The sequence below is a fragment of the Colletotrichum godetiae genome, assembly GCF_030913485.1.
Source record: "Colletotrichum godetiae strain CBS 193.32 chromosome Unknown BDP55scaffold_33, whole genome shotgun sequence".
In the NCBI taxonomy this organism is placed as follows: domain Eukaryota; kingdom Fungi; phylum Ascomycota; class Sordariomycetes; order Glomerellales; family Glomerellaceae; genus Colletotrichum; species Colletotrichum godetiae.
In genome coordinates this window covers 333063-352261 of record NW_026851281.1, presented here as the reverse complement: position 1 = coordinate 352261, position 19199 = coordinate 333063, and the positions used below count along the sequence as shown (strand labels likewise).

The following is a 19199-nucleotide window of genomic DNA, read 5'->3' as shown; positions in this document are numbered from 1 at the left end:
CGAATAGGGTGGAGGGAAAAGTAATATCAACTTAGTTGGACTTCATAGCATTAAAGAGAAGCTGAAGTGCTTTTTTGTTTTCAAGATGGACTGAAACATAACCTCCTAAAATAAGCACCTGCGTAAAACTAGTTCTCGCCCTCGAAATCTGAAGCATCCAAAGTCCTCTGTTCTAATATTCGCCCCACATGAGTCTTGTCAATTGACTCGCAGTTTCTCCGTATCTTCATCAGCAAGACTTTCATGAACTGCATCAGAGACTCCCGATCAATGATTTGACTTGGCTGGCTCTTACCCTCGGCGTTTGAGCCCTCCGATTCCAAGGCAAGAAACCGCCGTAAGTCGCGGTACTCATCCATTGATTTGACATAAAGCTGACCCGAGAATAAGTTGATCTCAGTGACAAGTCGAAGAGGGGGCTTCTGAGGAAGCCGTCGATGCGGAATAGTGAAGAGATTCAGATCATCCAAAGGACGAAATCCCAAATTTGGTCGTGGCGCATAGACACGGAGCGAAACAAAGCGGGAAAGTTGTATATGTGACATGAGTTCTTGCGCTTCGTGCGGGCTAATGATGATTGCAGTGTCGATCGCACTAGCCCTCGTGAGAATCCACTGGACAGATCTTTGAAATAGATCCGACCCATACATGTAGCCTTTGCCAAGCGGGATTATTGTTCGAGCAAAGTCTGCAGTTACCAAGAATCCATGTTGCTGTGAAAGCCTGTTGACATCGTAATGTTGAGCGGCGCTGGTCTCTGACAGGGATTGGAAAGCAAACATGAATGCTGCCGAATGTTGATTGAGCACACCGCTGGTCACGAACGCGCGGAGATCTGGGTGTATGTAATGTTCCGCAGGTGAAGCAGGGAGGGCTTTTTGAACTTCCCTCTCCTGCTCGACTTCTGGCGAGAGCTCCCGCTCTTGTTCCTCTCGAAATGTCGCAGCCTCTGCGCTGCGACGGTCAAACTGGAGCAGCCTTTCGGTAATTGCATCGCCAGCGCCATCGTCATCCATTGAGTCGGCTGATGATTGATGACCTGGTCGATATCGAGTCTCGAGATTCTGAGCCTCATCCTCGAGGAATCTCTCTGCGTGATCATCGGTGAGATTCGTTGATCCGTCTACCACGCATTCGTCCCACAAGACTCGATGTTGCTGGTATCGACGACCTTGGTTTGCCCACAACCAAATACCTCGCTCCATATCCACGAGCGTCTCGGATATGGACCACTCTAGAATGTGAGCCACTTCTATCGAAGATTCGTCGACTTTTGATTGCGTAGCAATCTTGTGCTTGATCTCATCCGACACACAGAAAACAACTGACTGGCCCTTGCCCAGCTTTCTCATTCGCATACAGGCTTACAAGAATTGTCAGTGAACACCCAAACGATTGAACGCAACGCTGACTCACCTTGTACTAATCTGTCTTTGGTCAAGTTTGCTCCTAATGTCACTGCTGCCCGATAGCCAGCCGGAAGTTTCAAATCTGTCCCTCTTGTATGAGCCTCGTCAAGGAATACAAGACAGACATCCGTCTGAGTGGCGAATGGGGAAGTTTGAAAGCTTTCTACCCGACCCTTACGATCCACAGCACATATGTTGTCGTGCTCGTCGCAAAAGATAACAGCTTGTGTCGTCTCGTTATCTTCAGTCATCTCAAGCCATCTCTGTGCAACCTCAAAATTTTCTAGCTCCAAAATTTGAGCGCCAACGTCGAGAATTACTCGTGCGGGGGGTTCCAATCCGACAACGATCTCCAAGAGCGTTTCGGCATCGGACTTGGATGTGTTCTTCTTGTCCGCTGCTGGGATCATCGCCACTGAATTCTCGTCCTGAAGTAGATACTCGAGAACCAAAGCATTTGTGTGCTTTTGATCAGGTAGGTCTACCTGCTTGACGCTTAATGGCAAGAAGGCTCTCGAGTCGTTCGTTCCGCTAAAACCAGTTGTGGCATTCGCCGTCCTCTCTCCTATGTCCCATCCTGAGGCAGATAACCTGTGCGGAAATTCCTTCATTTCCTTGGGGAATACAAGGTGTTGAAGAAAGTAGTCAATGACAGCTTTGGCATGTCTCAGACATGGAAATACATGTTTAACGCATTGTGGACGATCTTCCAAGTTGACACCAGGCAGTTGATGGAATGAGTGAGGGAGTCGATAGCTGTCTTGTACCCAGACACGGTACTCCATGTCAGCCTGATCCGAAAGAAAAAGATGCTCAAAACTCAAGAAAAGATCGGAATCGGTCATGCCGCCATAATAATAGCTCAAAGACGTCAGAGTGATGACGACATCTGGATGACTGAACTCAGAGCGGGCGCTTGGGTTGTCTTTTGCTCGGTATGGTACCGATAGCTGTGTACTTGGTCGTCTATTGTGATCCAGGCCGAAATGAACTCTCCAACGCTTTTGACAAAAGACGAAGCTGAGAATCTGGCCGGCAATGAGTCCCCGTAAGAGGAGAAGGCTATTTTGCGTAGTCGGCGACCAGATGTCGGACTTCTCTACCGCGTCAACTTCAACCTGTGTGAGGGTCGTCTTGGAGATGTAGGTGTAAACTGCTTGTTGAATCGAGGCAGGCTGTGTTCCCATCGGAAGTCCACTCAAACCAGCCTCGCTAAGGTGACGGGCCAAAGGATCAAGCAAAGTAGCCTTCGCACCGTCGTCCAAAATTCGCGTTGGCGGGAAGCAGCCAGCCCTTTCTCGACCAATTTCGAACGAGCTAGGGAATTCTTCTTGGACGCCTGGCAGGAGTTTCCGCATGACTTCAAGGACCTGATGTATGCACATCCATCGCTCTGGGCTGTGCTCAACTGGTCGTTGGGTACCCATGGTATAGACTAACTCGAACTTCACATTGAAGTTCTCGTCGCTTTCATCCACTATGTCGCGGGTAAATCTGTCAAGAAAATCCTTGGAACTGGCGAGCATTCGACTGACGCTCACATTCCCGGCAATGGCGGTCTCAATTGCCATAAGCTTGAACGACAGAATGTGTTCTGGTTGGACTAATAGAACCCCTCCAACGTCCATGCACTCCTCAAAGATATGGCGAATAGCACTTGCTTCCGCAGGCCCGACCTTGACGGCCCTGGAAAATGGCATATGGAAAATGCGTCTTTGAAGTAGGCCCCCAAGCTTCGAGTCAAGCATTTCGAGCATTTGCTTCGATTGGGGCCTTGCCACAATAACTCGAACGAGTCGCGTTCCGTCCGCAAGCGCCGCTGCCACGATAGGCACAATAACTGATGACTTTCCTTCGCCCATGTTCAGTTGCATGACGGCATTCTCGTCGTCGGGCGGACTTCTCATGCTTGCCGCGATCTCTTCCTGCACCTCCCTGACTATGAGGCCGCTCTCGACCTCTAGCAGCAGAGTGTCTGGGTACTTGAATGGGGACCAGTTCGTGTGGCCGGGGTTGCGGAGCTCATTCGCCAAGGCAGCTGGGTCTTTGAAGCAACCTAGCATCCGCTTCGCTCGTTGGAACTGAGACAGTGCTATGCCGAAGTGCGTTAATGCCATTTTCCAAGCTGCTGGCGTGAAAACAAGGTTTGAATGATTGAGTCTCTGAAGAAGAGCCGAGGTCGAGATTCTCGGGTACGCGTAAAAGTCGGGCAAAATGCTAGGGAATCTTGAAGGATCCGATCCTTCAGCGCCGAGGAGACAGCCCACAACGAGGTCGTATGTTTCCTGGATGGTTGCTTGCCAGCCGTGAAGGTAGGAAACCAGCAGCTCCGCAGTTTCTTCGGGTGATTGGCGATCGTGATCTTCCGATAGCTGATGACGCTCTAAAGCCTTCATGCTTGAAATCAATGCCTTGACGTAACCCCTCTCGTACTGGCCGGTCTCAGGTTGACCCAGTCGCGAAAGCAATGCGGGCAATCTATAAACTCTCTTGGAACGCTTGCAAACTGCCTTTTGATCCAGAATCGGTAATTCTTCGCTCTGCGGAGGCGGTGAGGAGTTCCTTAAAATAGAAGCTTCTGTCAGAAACCGAGGCTGAATGGTTAAGGGCCAATCTGGTGTTGCTAGCAATGGCTTTGCTAGTTCCAGTGGTTTGACGGCAGTCGGCAAGGAGCAAGCGATCTCTCGAAGATATTTTCGAAATTGAAGGTTGTCGTACCAAATTTTGAAATGTGCCCTGATCCTCACCATCGCGCTATCGACGCGTATATATGTGCGCCAATTGGTCTTCTTTTCATAGCCGGAAGACAGAGTCGGGACGCGGCAGGGCCACTGGGCCGTGATTGTGTCGAGAAAGCCTCGCAAAGCCCCCTCCCTATTCCTTAAAAATTCGATCTCTCGCCTTCTCAAGAATGAATTCTCTTCTTCGTTCGCCAGCTGCTGCATATGCATTTCGGGACAGCAATCGAAAGGCTGGAACTCGGCCTTGGCCTCATTGCTCACTGTTGAGCCCACGAAGCTGGTGCCATTTGAGAGATGAAAGTCATCTGCCCCAGGTGCTGAAAGCTTGTGGATAGTAGTGCTCGTTCTGAACGAAGCCAGAGTCTGGATAACCGCAAAGTCTACACACTCTGCGAAGGCAATTGTTGCCAGCCAAGTTATGAGCTTATATTTGTTGCAGGTCTTCAATGTGGACTGTAGCGTAGTCCAATGCTCTGTGATGAAACGAGAGGGATCCAGCAGGAATTCGGCATTGTATGTGATGTCTGTTATTGGACAAGGTGAATGCGGGCCAAGGACAACAAATGTATCTGAAAGAAACTTCCAGAGATAAGTTTCCATGGAGTCTGGTAATGGCATAGACAGGATCGGCTGATCACAAAGAACCAATTTGGATGCTGAATATGCCCAAAATCCTTGCGATGAGCCCAGTCGATCCCTTGGCTCGTAAAAAGTATCGTGGTCAACGGTATAGCACTCGGCGCCGAATCCTGATACCCGAAACATTGCCGTTCGGATGTTGTCCCGCGCGAGAAGTCGAGAATCCATGGGTTCCAACTCAGGTGACCCGACATACTGTAGCGGTGAAAAGAACTTCGATCGAGTATTTTGCTCGAAGATTGCCTCGACGTATTCGCGGTATAGACCGTGTTGCGATAAAAAGCCGAGTTGCGGGTTCCAGTCAACCTGTTGCATGACCCTTTCATGGGAAGGATAGTAGCCTCTGCCAGGAGCCAGGTGACAAATCTCAGTTAACAGCTTGGCGTTCTCTGTTGTCAGCACATCGAAAGACCTGATTGATGCTGAGCTGAGAATTGACAGAGCCTCTTCGGTACCCGTTCGATGCGTAAGTGGATCCGGAATGGCAAAAGACGTCAAGGCGTGCAAGTAACAAAGGAACAACTTGCTTTGTCGACTGCCATTGCTGACGAGCCTATTCAGCACGATGTCCACTTCGTAGGCATGAACTCTTGATGCAAATCCCTTGCTAACTGTGACCTCAATATGTCCATCCTCTTTCAAAAAAGAAAGATTCCCCTCGAGGACTAAAATCTTGCGCTCGACAGGGAGAGCGGGGTGTGGGGGTTTGTTGACCCTGAGTACCAGCTTGTCCTTGAGGCCGACCAGAGTTCCGACTGCCTGATTTGGGTCTACCGACATGCCTCGATACTGTCTTGACATTATTGAAACTTCCCCTCGCTTGAGTCCAAACTCAAGCATAGCGCGAGGCAGTTCTATGGACACCATTGCAGTATCCACTAGGTGAATGACGTGGATCGAAAATGGATCTTCCAACGGCTTCAGAATCTTTGAGATGAGCTTTGCAGAGCGGCTGTTGATGTTGACTAGGCACGATCCAGTACGCTGTAGCTTCCAAGTTCCCTTGTATTCATCTCTCAGCAGCTTCCAATTGGAAATTGTATGCTTCCAGGGCTTTTCGACGTCGCAGAACTCGACACAACCGTTTTCGTAGTCGTACCATTGAACGAAGTCGTTGACAAACTTAGTTGGGAATAGTCCTTCAAAACAACTCTTCGGGACAAGTTCGAACTCCTTTTGACCCTTCATTGCATTCACTAAAAGATTTCCCTCGCTGCCAAGGCCCAAATTGACAGCATGGCCAGCGTAATGTCGCTTTGAGGAGAATGTCATCCCAGGTTTCGCTGTCGGCAAAATTTCAAGGGAGAACCGCCCAAAAAGACTTTGATACGTCACGTGGGTGAGATATTCCGGAGGCAAATGATCTAGAGGTAGGCCGTTGACAAGGAGCTCGCCAGTGATGAGGTTGAGTTGTACAAACAGGTGACTGGTTGTGGCTGCAGTGAGACTGGTCAACCACGAGCTGTGTGTCGCAGAGACGATCTTCCACTCATGACTGGGCTCGTAGCTTGACCAATTTGCACTGATTGCATGGTCAATCCCAGCGCTACTGCCTGACAAAATTTTCTTCCCTAGATAGCTGTGGTGGAGGTAGGAGGTTCGTTGCCAACGACTGTAAAGGTGATGGACAAATGCGCCCAGAGATCCAAGTAATATCTGGCCCTCTTGAATAGCAATGCAACACTGCAAGAATGTCGAGACGGCAGAGTTTTCGTAAAAAAGGTCATGCTGAAAGTGCTCGTCCATGTTAAAGGTGTCTGCGCAAATTAACAGGACCTCGAACGCCCGGCGTTGAAAATCCAGTTTTTCTTTGTCGTGGGCGTCTTGAGCCTTTTCCCGCAGCTTCTGCGCCCAGCGAAATGTTATGCCTCTCACCTGAGATAGTATTCCGAAGCATTGTTTCTGGATACCGTCGAATGGAGTCAGGCTCAAAAGACGTCGAGTTACGGCTGTGAAAGCTGCCAGCGCAGATGACGACTGCCAATTCTCCTCATAGCGGGCAATGGCTTCGGCCAATCCGCCAAGCAGCTTGTTTCCAAATCTTTCGTCTTGACAAATCGTGTGTGCCCTTCTATACTCTGAGTTGTCACCCGGTCCTGCTTGATGGATGCATTGAAGAATGACCATGGCGGTCTCCCGCTTCTTGAAATCGACCGAAGGAGCGAAGAGTTGCAACAAGATGTTGATCCACTGCAAATTGTATCCCAGTGGAATCGAAGCTAGAGCTCGGTATTCCTCAAGTGACATATCATGAGGACACTCGTGAAGTGTCGCGATGACAGTGTTGGGCGTTGGGCCGTTGGGGCACATTGATGGCCGGAAGAGGAACTTTTGCAAAGCCATCGACGCCGCCGGCAACTCGTAAGTGCATAGCTGAGGAATAATCTCCGATGGTCCGAATGACCGCATGAAGCAATGTCTACGATGATCGTAATATGCGTAATGCAATCCGTTGCTTAAACAGACTTGCTTTTCGGTGGCGGTTGCAATATCCATGCCCTTCCGGTGCGTGACCGTATGTGGCTTGGCCTCGGAAAGCAGGCTGATAAAGTGTGGCGTGAGTCGTTCTTGAAAGAATCCGAACAACCCAGGATATCTCTCTAAGGAGCAAGAATAGCCTTGCACCTTTTCACCCATTTGCGGCGTAACTTTCAAAACTCCAAATAGGAAGAATACGGTCGCTTCACGCCATTGTCCAAACGACACCGGCACCAAAAGCTCAAAGACCACTGACTTCGCTTCAAGATCTCGCCTTGGCAACGGCCATTCATGAATATCGATTCGCAGGCTGTTGGCTTGACTAAGATAAGAATGACGGGAGCAGCCATTGCTGTGACGTTTATCAAGTCTCCCCGTCCACCTGTCAAACACATTGTCATAATCGCAAATGCTGGCGTGATATTTGCGCATGAGGTTGTTGTACTTTTCTTTCTTCTCGTTAAATTCTTTCATTTTCTTCTCTCTATCTTGTCGCGCTTTCGACTCAATTTTCTCCTTTAGGCGCTGATGTTCGCTGGACATCTCAAAATGACGAACCGGAAAACAGTGTCGAGAGCCATAGGTGTAATAGATGCTAGGGGCGGATGCCACTGTCTTGCAGTTTTGATTGCGATCGAGGAGATACTTCTCAGCGTCATGAAGTCTCTTCATCTGGCCTTTGAGCGGAAGAAGCAAGTTCTGTAGAACGCCCGTAGGGACCTCGGGGTTGTAGTCTCTCAGCATCGGGAACAAGTATATAGCAGCTTTGTCACAAGCGATCCATAGTTCCAATATTGTCAGGAGCATAACGGAAACTGACTCGGGGTTCCCAGCGTAAGCTTTGCTGGCGGTAGTGTGATACTCTTCAATGATGCTTCGTATCTTGGCGCATGACCCATCGTAACCTTTGTTGGCCTCGCGTTGTAGCCAAGCCTGTAAATGGCGTTCAACCCATATTTCGAAGACGCTGAGATGCAAATGCAAATGCTCCTTGTCTGGTATTTGCACAGTTGAAGGGAAGGTTTCCGAGTTGTACTTGACCAAAGTCCAAGAGGGAATAAAGTCGAGACCTTCCGAGTGACATCTTCGACTGTCGATAGATGCCAGGAAACTATCAAGAACTGGTAGATGCATGTGCGAGTCTTCATCGAAATCCAACGTTTTGAGATCAGCTAATTCTGTGGCTAGACTAAGCGAGTCTCGCTGTTGGATGCGATCCCAGCGTTTCGCAAGAAGCTGGTTAGACCGTAACATCGCCTGGTGCACACGATCAACAATGGCAGGAATGCGGCCGCTTGAAATCTTCCGCATTCGCCTAGAAAGTTTCGACACCATGACGAGGATGAGATCTGATGGGGTTTCAATGTTCGAGTCGATGCTGTGGCGAAGTACCCTGGCCATGAAAAAAATCATGAACATCTTGTAAAGATTCGTGCCATTGAGACTGCGGCCAAATGCCAGTTGTAAACTCACTCTGACGAGCAACCAAGTCGGGGAACGACGCCATGGAAGAAGAGCATGGCTCCAGTTGACTTCTTCCCGGGTATTTTTCCAGATCCTGGTGCCGTCAAGAGGTTTTCCAATAGCTTGAAAAGACGAAAATAGCAGCTCGGTGACAATTTTTGGACTTGTGGTGTCGCGCTTCTCCTGATGAAGATGCCCAGCTTTCTTTGCTAGTGGTTGGGTTCCTGGCGCGGGCTGGGAGCTCATCGTCGACAAAGCCGCAGTAAGCGCCTCCTGGCACCCCTGTTGGCTGACCTTCTCTAGATCTATGGATATTCCAGTTCCGGGGAAGGTCCTTCGAAGGCGACCCAAGGTTGACATAACTGCCTCATTGGTTGGAGACAGCTCAAACGCCTCCATATGCAGTGCATCGTGGGTCTTAGTGATGAGTACACCAGCATTCTGGGCCCTGACATTGAGAGGAATGATGTCTTCGACAATGTCATTAGCCTTCCATGCTTACTGCCACGAACTATTTCAAGAGAACATACCATTTACGGCCATACTCATTAAACGTTCGAGGAGGCTGTGCTGATCAATGGCAACCGTGTCTCCCAGAGGCCGATGAACGCACATCATGGCTTCCATCAGGCCAATGGCGATCCTCACGGAAGCCTTTTGGCTACTGGGGACGTGCTCGTAGAAATCGGCAACAGAATCTTTGACGAATTGGACCAAAGCGCTCTCATTTTCCGGGCTAAAATCATCGGCTTGGGGCAGTTGAGGTGGCAGAAAAACATGCTGGATAATGTATAGGTCCGTATGGTTGGTCATTTTGTTGTTCTCAACGAGGAACTAACTGGTACGAGTCCTGTGTGAAATGGTTATGATCTCAGATTTGACAAGATTGGTTGAATGGAGCTTGGAATTGAAAGCTGAATTATTTAGAGTCTGAGGGCATTCTTTTGTAAGAAGCGCCAAGTGTAGAATATTTCCCCCAGTCCCGTTCTAAAATCCATTAGCCATCTCGAAATCAACCGACCGGGCTCCCCAGCAATGTCGTCAAATAACACTCTGCCTCGAAACTCTCTCTCAGGAGACAAAATGGTTCACAATGGGATGAAATAGAGTTCAGAGATAGAGTCTGAACAGTTGGGAAACAAGCTCGCGGTCAGGCAGGACAGGTTCTGGTAGACTGAAAGAATGATATTAGTCTTCCGCATGATATGATACATCCGACAAACAACAGGTTTGGACAGCCTTGGGTGGCAGTCTAGAGCGCCCTCACCATTTTAAGGTCGAAGAGACTGTTTGAAACATATAAAACTTAATGCGGGGGGCCCTCCTGCGGAAATGTAAATCAGGCAGCATGCGCGGGTTGATTGGCAGCACCGTAAAGTCAATCTCCAGCTAGTGCTTCCTGTTCACATGCCCGGCGTTCTCGTCCACTTGCCGAGAGATGCGAAGTCCGGGACACGCCAAAACACCATAGTAGGCCTCAACTATGTTATCAGAAATTATGTGAGGTATCCGTGTCTCTCGTCATCGGTTTTCGAAGCTTGGAATATCAACCTAAAAACACGAGATTGATCATAGTTCTCTAGGATTGTCACTTTCTTCCTCAAAGGTAAACCCACGTGCAGATTTTATTGTACCAAGATAGGGTATTACTCCGCTTTATGTACCTTTTGATTTGGAAATCATGGGAGATTATACCGTCAAACCTTGGACCTTGAGAAAGCATTACTACATATGCTGGAGGCCAGACATACGGTCTAATCATATTTCGGGAAGTGACTTGTGTCGACACTGACCACAGCTGGATGATCTAGCATTGTACGGGCATTCAAAATCAATCTCGATAGACAAGTAGACAGCATATACAAAAGGAAGTCGTGCCCGCCCTTAAAAGGGTGTTTTAGCACTCTGAGATATTCTTCGGAACCCTGATAAGTACCCCGTTCTGCCTATCCACAGCAGACCCAGAAACTGTAATCTAGCTTTTCGTCGACCTTGGTAGACTAACGATGGTTCCTTACCATCCAAGTCTGGCACCGTCAAGGTTGAAGAACTTGGGAGTATAGACGGCATACACATACGTGATATGATGTCAACGGCCGACGCTCTGTCATAAGGATATGAAAGTCGGAACGAGGACGGCCCTACATCACAATCCCACATTCACTCATGTGACCTTGGTAATTCAATGAATTCCTTCTCCCCTGACGCATCTTGGTGGAGTTGATCATTGTCGACTCTGATGGTCGCTCAAGATTCTGTTTCCTTGGAGAATACATGTACCTCAATGTACTTAAGAATATCGGCCATTCGCGGAAATGAGTCATTAGAGTCAATGGAAGATATAACATAACACAATGCGGTACAAGCCAGCTATGAAAAGGCTCCTGAAAGGATTTGCAGATGCGGTCACCTTGTGGGTTACGTCTTCGGGTTGTTTCAGCCTCATAGGTATTCAGGGGTACGAAGACATTCATGACTGCGAAACATGTGTCACTGCAATGCCATGTGATTTCAAGACCTCAATAAAAAACTTGAGGAGGCGTGGGACTAGGCTCGGTATGCATAAGACAGCCGGCTTTATGTTTATGTTCGAAGCTGGGAGGGCGTGGTACCCGCATATCACGAAGAACATGTGTTTATTTCATTCAGGCAGGTTGAATATGACTCAATTCGAAAACACTATATAGAGTGCAAAAATTCGTACACGCCCATATCCAATCCCGGGTTCAGATACGCGAGTCTTACGGAGCAACTATAGAGGACCCAATCGAGATATTTGCTTTTTCTTAGCATCCTGAGTAGAGATCGTGAGACCACATGGCCTCAACTTCATCTGCTCACCTAGCGACAAAGAATTTAAGTCGCCCTTTCGCTTCTTTCCCTCTCACCTTCCTTCATCTCATTCACAAACCACCCGTAAATATTTTTATTTTCACTTCAACGCACAATCAATCCTTCCAGTTTTCACTTCCCCAACCATCGCCGTCACAACCCTGGCGGCTTTTTCACCATACCAGGACATCTCATCAGCAGCAGCGCGACGCGAACCAGTCGACATTCAACCTTCGGACTCTCCGTCTACCACGACGACTTCCATGGAGCCACACGCGCAACCAAAACACCACGGCACGAGCCAGGCCCTCGGGCTCTAACTCTCGTCTGACTCTGCGGGAAATCCTCGAGGAAGAGCAGTCATATCTTGCCGCCTGCAATAAGCGACCAGCCGCCGGCTGGCCGCTGAAAAAATACAATGACCTGACGGCGTCCGAAAAGGAAATCTCCGACCGGTGGATGGCAAGATTCTACGAGTGTCAACATTGGGGCAAGCTCGATACGGCGGAAGCGAGAGAGACTGCGACTCTGCGAGAGCCAAGCTGTGGGAGCTGGTATTTTCTACCTGGGACACAGACAGCTCTGTACCGCAACCGGCACGTCTCGTCGCCAGAAAGACAACGGATAGCATATTCAAGATTGGGATGCTGACAGAGGACGTCAAGCCTTCCAAGAAGCGAAATGCCGATGGCTCGAGTGTCCCGGCGCCTGCTTTACGTCCCCATGGACCGCGTTTCCGCGGCGCCGACGTCTTTATCAAGGCCAACATCAACTGGGCAATTGAAGACCTGGGTTTCAGCTTGTGCGACACTAGAGATGCAAACTTTGCCTCCGACATCAAGTTTGAGTGGACGCATGGCTACTATACCGGCTTTGCCATGGTAGAATGCGCAAAAGGTTGGGATCGTGACGAACTCCGCTGAATGTGTCTGGTCAATACCCACCTCATGGTTTACCCCACTGGACTAGGAACGAGCTGCTGTACTCCCTCAAGAACAACTTGGAAGGCCGTGACGAAGCGAGCCTTGCCGAGGCTCGTACTATTTTACTATGGCCCTACTTCCCTACGTGATCGACAAGACGCCCGACAACGCGAATAAACTATTGACAAGCGTGAAGCTCTGAGCCGATATTTAGGGGAAAAGCGTGGAATCTCGCTTGGGCGCTCAGCGCATCGTCACTGCCCATGATCCCGAGGGCTACTTTAGCTTGTGGGAGTTAATGAGTTCGGTTCTAGTTACAAACTTTCAACTAACATATTTCCAGACTAGCCTCTCATTCACTCATTGCCGTCATAGCCTATCGGGGCCCATCTAGGACCGAATGGTACGAGAAGCGAGCTACATGTGGAACGCGGGGATACGGTTGCTCTTTTTGCGCTCTCTCGTGTTGCTCCGGAAGATTCGTTTGCCTTTTGCTATTTCCCGTCAAAGAGGAGTTGATTTCTCTTCCCTACCTTGGCAGCATTCCGTTTGTATACTAGTCTACAGTGGAGAATCTAGAGGGTTCGGGAACTACTTTTGAGAAAGGGCCGATCGCAATGTTTCTCTTGCTTTTAGAACTCAATCCATGATAATCGTCGTCCATCTTCATTAAGCGATTTTGCGATGCAGAAAACTCAACTCTGCCGGGGTGGCAGCAATGATTTTGAGGCCTCACGGCTTTCCACTTGACCCGTAGTTAGATGCCCTCCACAAAGAGGCCCCCGAAAATAAAGCTAGCCCCTGATTGAATCTGTCTTCTTTGTTACAGACAAGCAGCTCGAAGGTCCACATTCCAGATGCTCCACGCCGCTGGTAGTCGTGAGTACCAAAACGTTATCAACATTGGATCCTTCCGAATCCTTCGGGGCCCTCCATGGGCGCCGGGCCGGATCCGATGGTTTCGGATTTACAAGGTAACTTTTGTGTGATAATCCCGATCCGGGTCGGCTTTGGCCTGCGCCGGCCCAAAAAAGTTGCGCATTCCCGACCCGCTGCCGGATCAAGCCAAGACTTTGGGTCGATCGCTCAGTTGGAGCCTGCTCTGTGGCTTCAGGCAATGCAAAGCCTTGCGCGGTCATGCCTGAAAGTTGGGGCTGTAGTTCTCAAGACGGTATTCCAAACTTACGAGGGAGGACAGACTTAGTAGATACATAAGTCGCCCGGTGCAGCGATGAGAGAGACTGGGTCATTATATAGACTCAATCTTCGGGATTTCGTGAGGCAGGAGCAATGCAGTTCAACATCGCAGCACCGGAAAATTCAGCCAAGAACCAGATTCAATCTCCCGCGTTACGCTAGAGCTGCCAAGGTTGATCCCGATTCTAGTACCTTATCCATAATCCATAATGTTGAATCGCAACATGAACCAGCTTTTTCCACCCAAGCCAGCTTTCACAGACCAGAATCTGTCGGACCAAGCAGAAAGAGTGCGCCCTGCTATACCACAGACCCTCAACATCGGAAGTTAACAAAACTCAGGTCTTTATTATTACAGGCGGGGCATCCGGCATTGGATTAGAACTTTGCAAGATCCTCTACGCAGCCAACGCAACGATATATATCGCAACACGTTCGAGTGAGAAGATAGCCACGGCGATCAAAACCATCAAGACCCTACACCCCTCAAGCAATGGCCAACTCGAGCCACTCATCCTCGACCTCGCAGATCTGAAAACAATCAAGCCAGCAGTCGAAAATTTCCTTACCAAAGAGACGAGACTGGATGTACTAGTACACAACGCCGGCGTCATGATGCCGCCTCAAGGCAGCAAAACCGCCCAGGGCCACGAATTACAGATCGGCACAAACGCGCTTGGCCCGTATCTCCTAACGCGGTGCCTGGGGGAGAGATTACAGGCTACCGCTCGGCTCGAAGCGATGCCGAGAGGAAGCGTAAGAGTTGTCTGGGTCGCGAGTATGATATCGCTTGGAGCACCCAAAGGTGGTGTCATCTGGGATGACGCTAAGGGTGCGCCAAAGCTGTCTGGAGATTCTATGAGCGATTACATGCAGGGCAAAGTCGGCTGCATTTTTCTTGCGGATGAGTTTGCAAGGCGAGTGGAAGCAGATGGCATCATCTCTACGGTAAGTTTGGTTCTCAACCCATCCCGCTCGACCACGGGCAACGATGGCTGACTTGAAGAACAGAGCGTGAATCCAGGACTAGTCAAGACAGAGTTGCAAAGACACGCTCCCGCAGCAATGAGGGTCTTAATGGTATGTGCAATATCTGACATTGAGGTTTTCGTCACAAAGCTAATCGGGTTCAAGGGTGTCGTTTTCAAAGGGCCTAAATACGGCGCTTATAGCGAGCTCTTTGCAGCTTGTTCACCAGATGTCTCCGCAGAGAAGTCTGGTTCGTACATTATCCCGTGGGGAAGATTCGGGTGTATCCCGGAAGACATCGCCGAGGGAATGAAGCCGGGATCAAGCGGGGAGAAGTCTCTAGGAAAGAAGTTTTGGGACTGGTGTGAGAGGGAAACCTTGTCTTATCCATGAGAGGAGTTGAGTACATGTAGCGTTGATGACATATATAATCCACAATCAACTCCTTTGTTTTCTTTGCATTACTTTGACAGTCTTTCGACGTTGATCGGCTCTGTCTTTGCAGTAGGTGATAAGATCAAGACCTACTCTCCGTCACTGTAAGGCAAGCAGCATTACTGTTCTTTTCCCTAGCAAAACATGCCCTAGGCATATTATCTATGTAACATGCATCAAAAGATGTTAGATAGGTGATAGAATGCCTTCTCCAACCACTCTGTCCAACTCCTACATGTATAGTAGGTCTAATAGTCTATACAAAGACCTGACTCCTGCAAAGAAGGCCACACCAGAGATATGGGTGGAACCATTTATAGATTGCATCCGGATGCCCGAATTTGACGATGGAGAGGAGCTCAATGAGTCAAGTACATCAAGCGACTGTAGGAGCTCGTCTTTTCGCGCTGGGATATCAACACGGCAGTTCGCCTCCCAGCGCCAGAGGCAAAAAGACAAGCCGGCGAGTCGACGAGACAGGTTGATATCTTGACAGAGGATGCGAGCGTGTCTTCGCCAATAAACAAAAGACAAATCTGGGATAGTGGCGCCACAGAGGAGCGCACATCTTCCATGAAGTCAACATTAACTAGCAGGTCAGTGACTAAATGTTCCATTTCGTCGATGTCAAGGGATCTACCTTTTAGGCTAGCATTCAATATAACCCATGAGAGAACCTCTAAGTCAACCACGCAAAGCGATCGATCGCCGGGACACAACAGAGTTTGAGCGGATCGGAAAGGTAAACGCCAATCTTATGGCAAATGCCAGTCTCATCATATACTGGTGCCGGAATGCACTCTTGAAGTCTCTCCGCTATAAGTGAGACTTCTAGGAACCGATGCCAGCCTCGCCGCAACCCGGATGCGTGGAAGAAAGAACCCAGCTCGCAGGGCTGGGCAGCATGGGGTGATAATCGACGAGAACCAGGCCGAGTTCTCGAAGCTTATGCACATCGACTTCTGCAAACACGTCTAGAGCGCGATGATGCGGGAGATGATGGGCTTTATATAGGAGTATCAGAAGGGAGTTCACGGAGGGGCAACTAAAGCATAAATACTATTCATTATAACTACTAGTAGTCAGTGAAAGAACAGCCTACCACTTAAACAAGCCTGACTCCGAGCCATACTGCCCGTGCTGCTACTTTTCCTCGTCGTGTTATATCCAGTGAAGAATAGATGCGAAGCACCTAGGCAAGATAGTCCTATTAACGAGCATAGTAGAGATAAGACATCGGGGGGAAATTATATCGCAATCGACGAAATTTCATGTCACCCACTTGCTAGGGCTCTAGATTAAAGATGCTTTCCTGCCCCCCATCTCATCACCGTGGGGGTGGGACTTGCTCGCGAGAAGTCTTACTAAAGTCAAGTTGGACGAGATCCGAATATGCCGACGTTCAGTACATACACCCCTTGTATCTGCTAAAAACTCCTGTGCGGAGTACCATATGGTGTGAAGATACAACTCCATAGTCTGCAGCAAGAAATCAATGCTTTTCGTATTTTCATTGCTCGCTAGGCATCATAGGTATGTACGGAATAATATGTCCATGAAGTTTCCACACGGCTGCTGCCACCCCATTAGGAATGTCAATGTTCTCTCCTTTCTTGCTCCTCTAGCAAGTAGTCGCTCCGTTGCCGGTGAATGAGCCGGATTGATAGGCGCCGCTGGCATCATCAAGACATTCAGCTAATAACCACGTTAGTTGCGAATCCCAATAGTTAATCAGAAGATTTTACTCACCAACAGTAACCAGCTTCAGGTTGTTCGACTTCGCCCAGTTGATCAACCACGGCGTCAAAGTCTGCACCGTGGTGGCGTAGGTCTCGTGCATGAGAGGAATATGTCCGTTGCCGCTCGCGCCGGCAGCGGTAAACTTGGCCTCGCTCTGCGCAGGCGTCTGCCCGTTCCAGTCGCCCGAGTCAACGTCGTCCGTAATGACCTTGTACCCCAGCGTCTTCATCGTCGAGAGCACGGATCCGCCGGTGGCGAGGTATGGCGGGCGCATATAGGCAGGCTTCTTGCCGATGATATTGACCATTGCTTGCTCGAGCTTCTGCATCTCGGTCGTGAGCTGCGCCGTGGTCAGGCTTCCAAAGGTCGAAGGGTGAGTCCAGGTATGCGAGGCAATCTGGTGGCCGGAGTCAAAGGCCTTCTTGACGGCGGTGCGCTGGTTGTAGATGCAGCCGTACAGGGTGCCCGTCATGAAGAAAGTAGCCTTTGCGCCGCCGTTGTTGAGGATGTCGACGAGCTGCGAGGTGTATTGGTACGGGCCGTCGTCATAGGCGAGAGCGAAGACGCCGGACTTGGCGCACTTTTGGATCACGACGCCTGCGCTAGGGGCGCGCTTGATGAGTTCTATGGGGTTCTCGATGGGGATGGCAGCCGCGCTGGCGGCCATCAGGAGACCGGTGACGATGGTGTCGAGAAGCATGATGGGCGAATCGGGACGTTCGTTGAAGAGGGTAGAGTATTGAAGGAACTGGTGATGGGTGTGGACACCAAGCTTTCGGAAACAGGAATGACCTGGCCGGAAAACCGTCTATATATGCTTATTTGGCGCGCTGGACAGACGATGATGAGCCCACACGAACCACTTCAATCTCGTCACGACTAGAGGACGAAAAAGACGGGAAACCCTCCTTTGTGGGGTTATTGAACATGGGGTGAACGGCCGGATGCGACCTCTTCGGGAGTTCGCTTCGTGGCTCGAGGCGAACCTTGCTTCTCACAGGGGCAAGATTTAAGAGTACCACGGCGCGAGGCCGGCAGTGAGGGGCCTCTAGGGGCTCGATTCGACTACATCAGGTCAAGAGCAATCTAGATGAGTGTGCGGAAGGGGACGGGGTGACAGCATTGATTGAGCAGTCTCATTTAGGCTCTTCTCCTGGTCGCGGGGTGCTTAATCTGGAACGGAGGGTGACGGTCAAAAGGGAGAATTTTTGGCGGGGATCTAATGTCCACCCCGGTCGGGTTGACTGCGGGTATATCAGGGCGGCTGCTATTCAGACGACGATGGTTTCTCCGCATATTGAAGGGAACCAGACTTTTCAGCTCTTTGGATGCCGGGAAAGACGTCCACGTGCGTTCTTTGCGCGGATGAATCGGCATAGCGGCAATAAGTATGCCAAGGATGAGATCTTCCGGAACTTGGGGAAGAGGTGCATCTCTGGGGAAGAAGTGATTCTTAACCAAAGGAAGTTGGTGATGTTGCACTACGACTAATTGTACCGGCTAAAAGTTGCGATCCAAATGCTGAGCTAACGCGCCTACAAGACACCGGCCAATCAAAGATGGCGACTTATCAAAAATGAGGCGATCTCAGCTGATCAATGGCGCCCTTCGCGTGTCAGACCTGAACATTCACATCGCGGCGGCTGCGGAAGCTTGTATTTTTTTTCATTCGTATTCACTTTCGCCATTGACAGAAGATATAGCCGATATTCGACTTCGGTCAACAGCATCGTCATAGCTCTACATCTGTAGATTCGACTGGACGTAACCGAGCACCAGACTTTTCGCTCAACATGGACGTCGAGTGTCAATGCGGCACGGTTACGTTCAAGACCCCAGCACCAGAGCCACTCGATATCTACTGCTGCCACTGCTTGCAGTGCCGCAAGCAATCCGCTTCAACATTCGGTACATCGGCAATCTTCCCCGCCAATGGCCTCTTCCCTCTCTCGGGGGATCTCAAATCAAAGCTCCAAGTCTGGACTCGTCCTACAAAGAGCGGCGGGTACATGGATTGCTACTTCTGCCGGCTATGCGGGACCCGGGTCTTCCATCGCACTCACAATGAGAAGGGAGTACCTAATTCGACGGTCAGTATCAAAGGGGGGTTGATCTCGGGACTCGAGATGGATAGTGGAAAGCATATCTGGACGAGCGGCGCGGTCATGAAGGTTCCCGATGGTGCCGAGAAGTACGACGAATCTCCGCCTGCAACGCCCCACAGCAAGGGTTCAAAGGCTTAGGAAACCTCAAGGTATGAGTATTTGTTGGCAGTCCTCATTCGACTTTGTAAAGACGCTCACCTGCTCGGATAGAGAATGTCCTTGGATCTAGGGTACACAGCGTATTGGCTGCTGGTTTAATCGTCTTGT

The 19199-nt window shown here is 49.8% G+C and overlaps 4 protein-coding genes across 4 annotated transcripts; 2 read left to right on the top strand and 2 right to left on the bottom strand.

Moving 5' to 3' along the window:
* Positions 1 to 128: 128 nt before the first annotated feature.
* On the bottom strand, positions 129 to 9544 carry BDP55DRAFT_634371 (uncharacterized protein; the record flags this gene model as incomplete). Its single annotated transcript, XM_060572659.1, has 3 exons — positions 129 to 1363; positions 1417 to 9201; positions 9262 to 9544. The coding sequence occupies 3 exons, from the start codon at positions 9542 to 9544 to the stop codon at positions 129 to 131; spliced, it is 9303 nt and encodes a 3100-aa protein (XP_060427140.1).
* Positions 9545 to 13796: 4252 nt separating this feature from the next.
* Positions 13797 to 15046, top strand: BDP55DRAFT_586924 (uncharacterized protein; the record flags this gene model as incomplete). Its single annotated transcript, XM_060570884.1, has 4 exons — positions 13797 to 13973; positions 14026 to 14631; positions 14695 to 14763; positions 14818 to 15046. Exons 1-4 carry the CDS (start codon positions 13893 to 13895, stop codon positions 15043 to 15045), a joined length of 984 nt encoding a protein of 327 aa, XP_060427139.1. The 5' UTR covers positions 13797 to 13892.
* A 1662-nt stretch (positions 15047 to 16708) lies between these two features.
* Positions 16709 to 17527, bottom strand: BDP55DRAFT_695669 (polysaccharide deacetylase; the record flags this gene model as incomplete). Its single annotated transcript, XM_060577492.1, has 2 exons — positions 16709 to 16782; positions 16837 to 17527. The coding sequence occupies 2 exons, from the start codon at positions 17525 to 17527 to the stop codon at positions 16709 to 16711; spliced, it is 765 nt and encodes a 254-aa protein (XP_060427138.1).
* A 911-nt stretch (positions 17528 to 18438) lies between these two features.
* BDP55DRAFT_671160 (glutathione-dependent formaldehyde-activating enzyme) lies at positions 18439 to 19166 on the top strand. Its single transcript, XM_060575440.1, has one exon. It carries the CDS (start codon positions 18621 to 18623, stop codon positions 19068 to 19070), a length of 450 nt encoding a protein of 149 aa, XP_060427137.1. The 5' UTR covers positions 18439 to 18620; the 3' UTR covers positions 19071 to 19166.
* Positions 19167 to 19199: the final 33 nt, after the last annotated feature.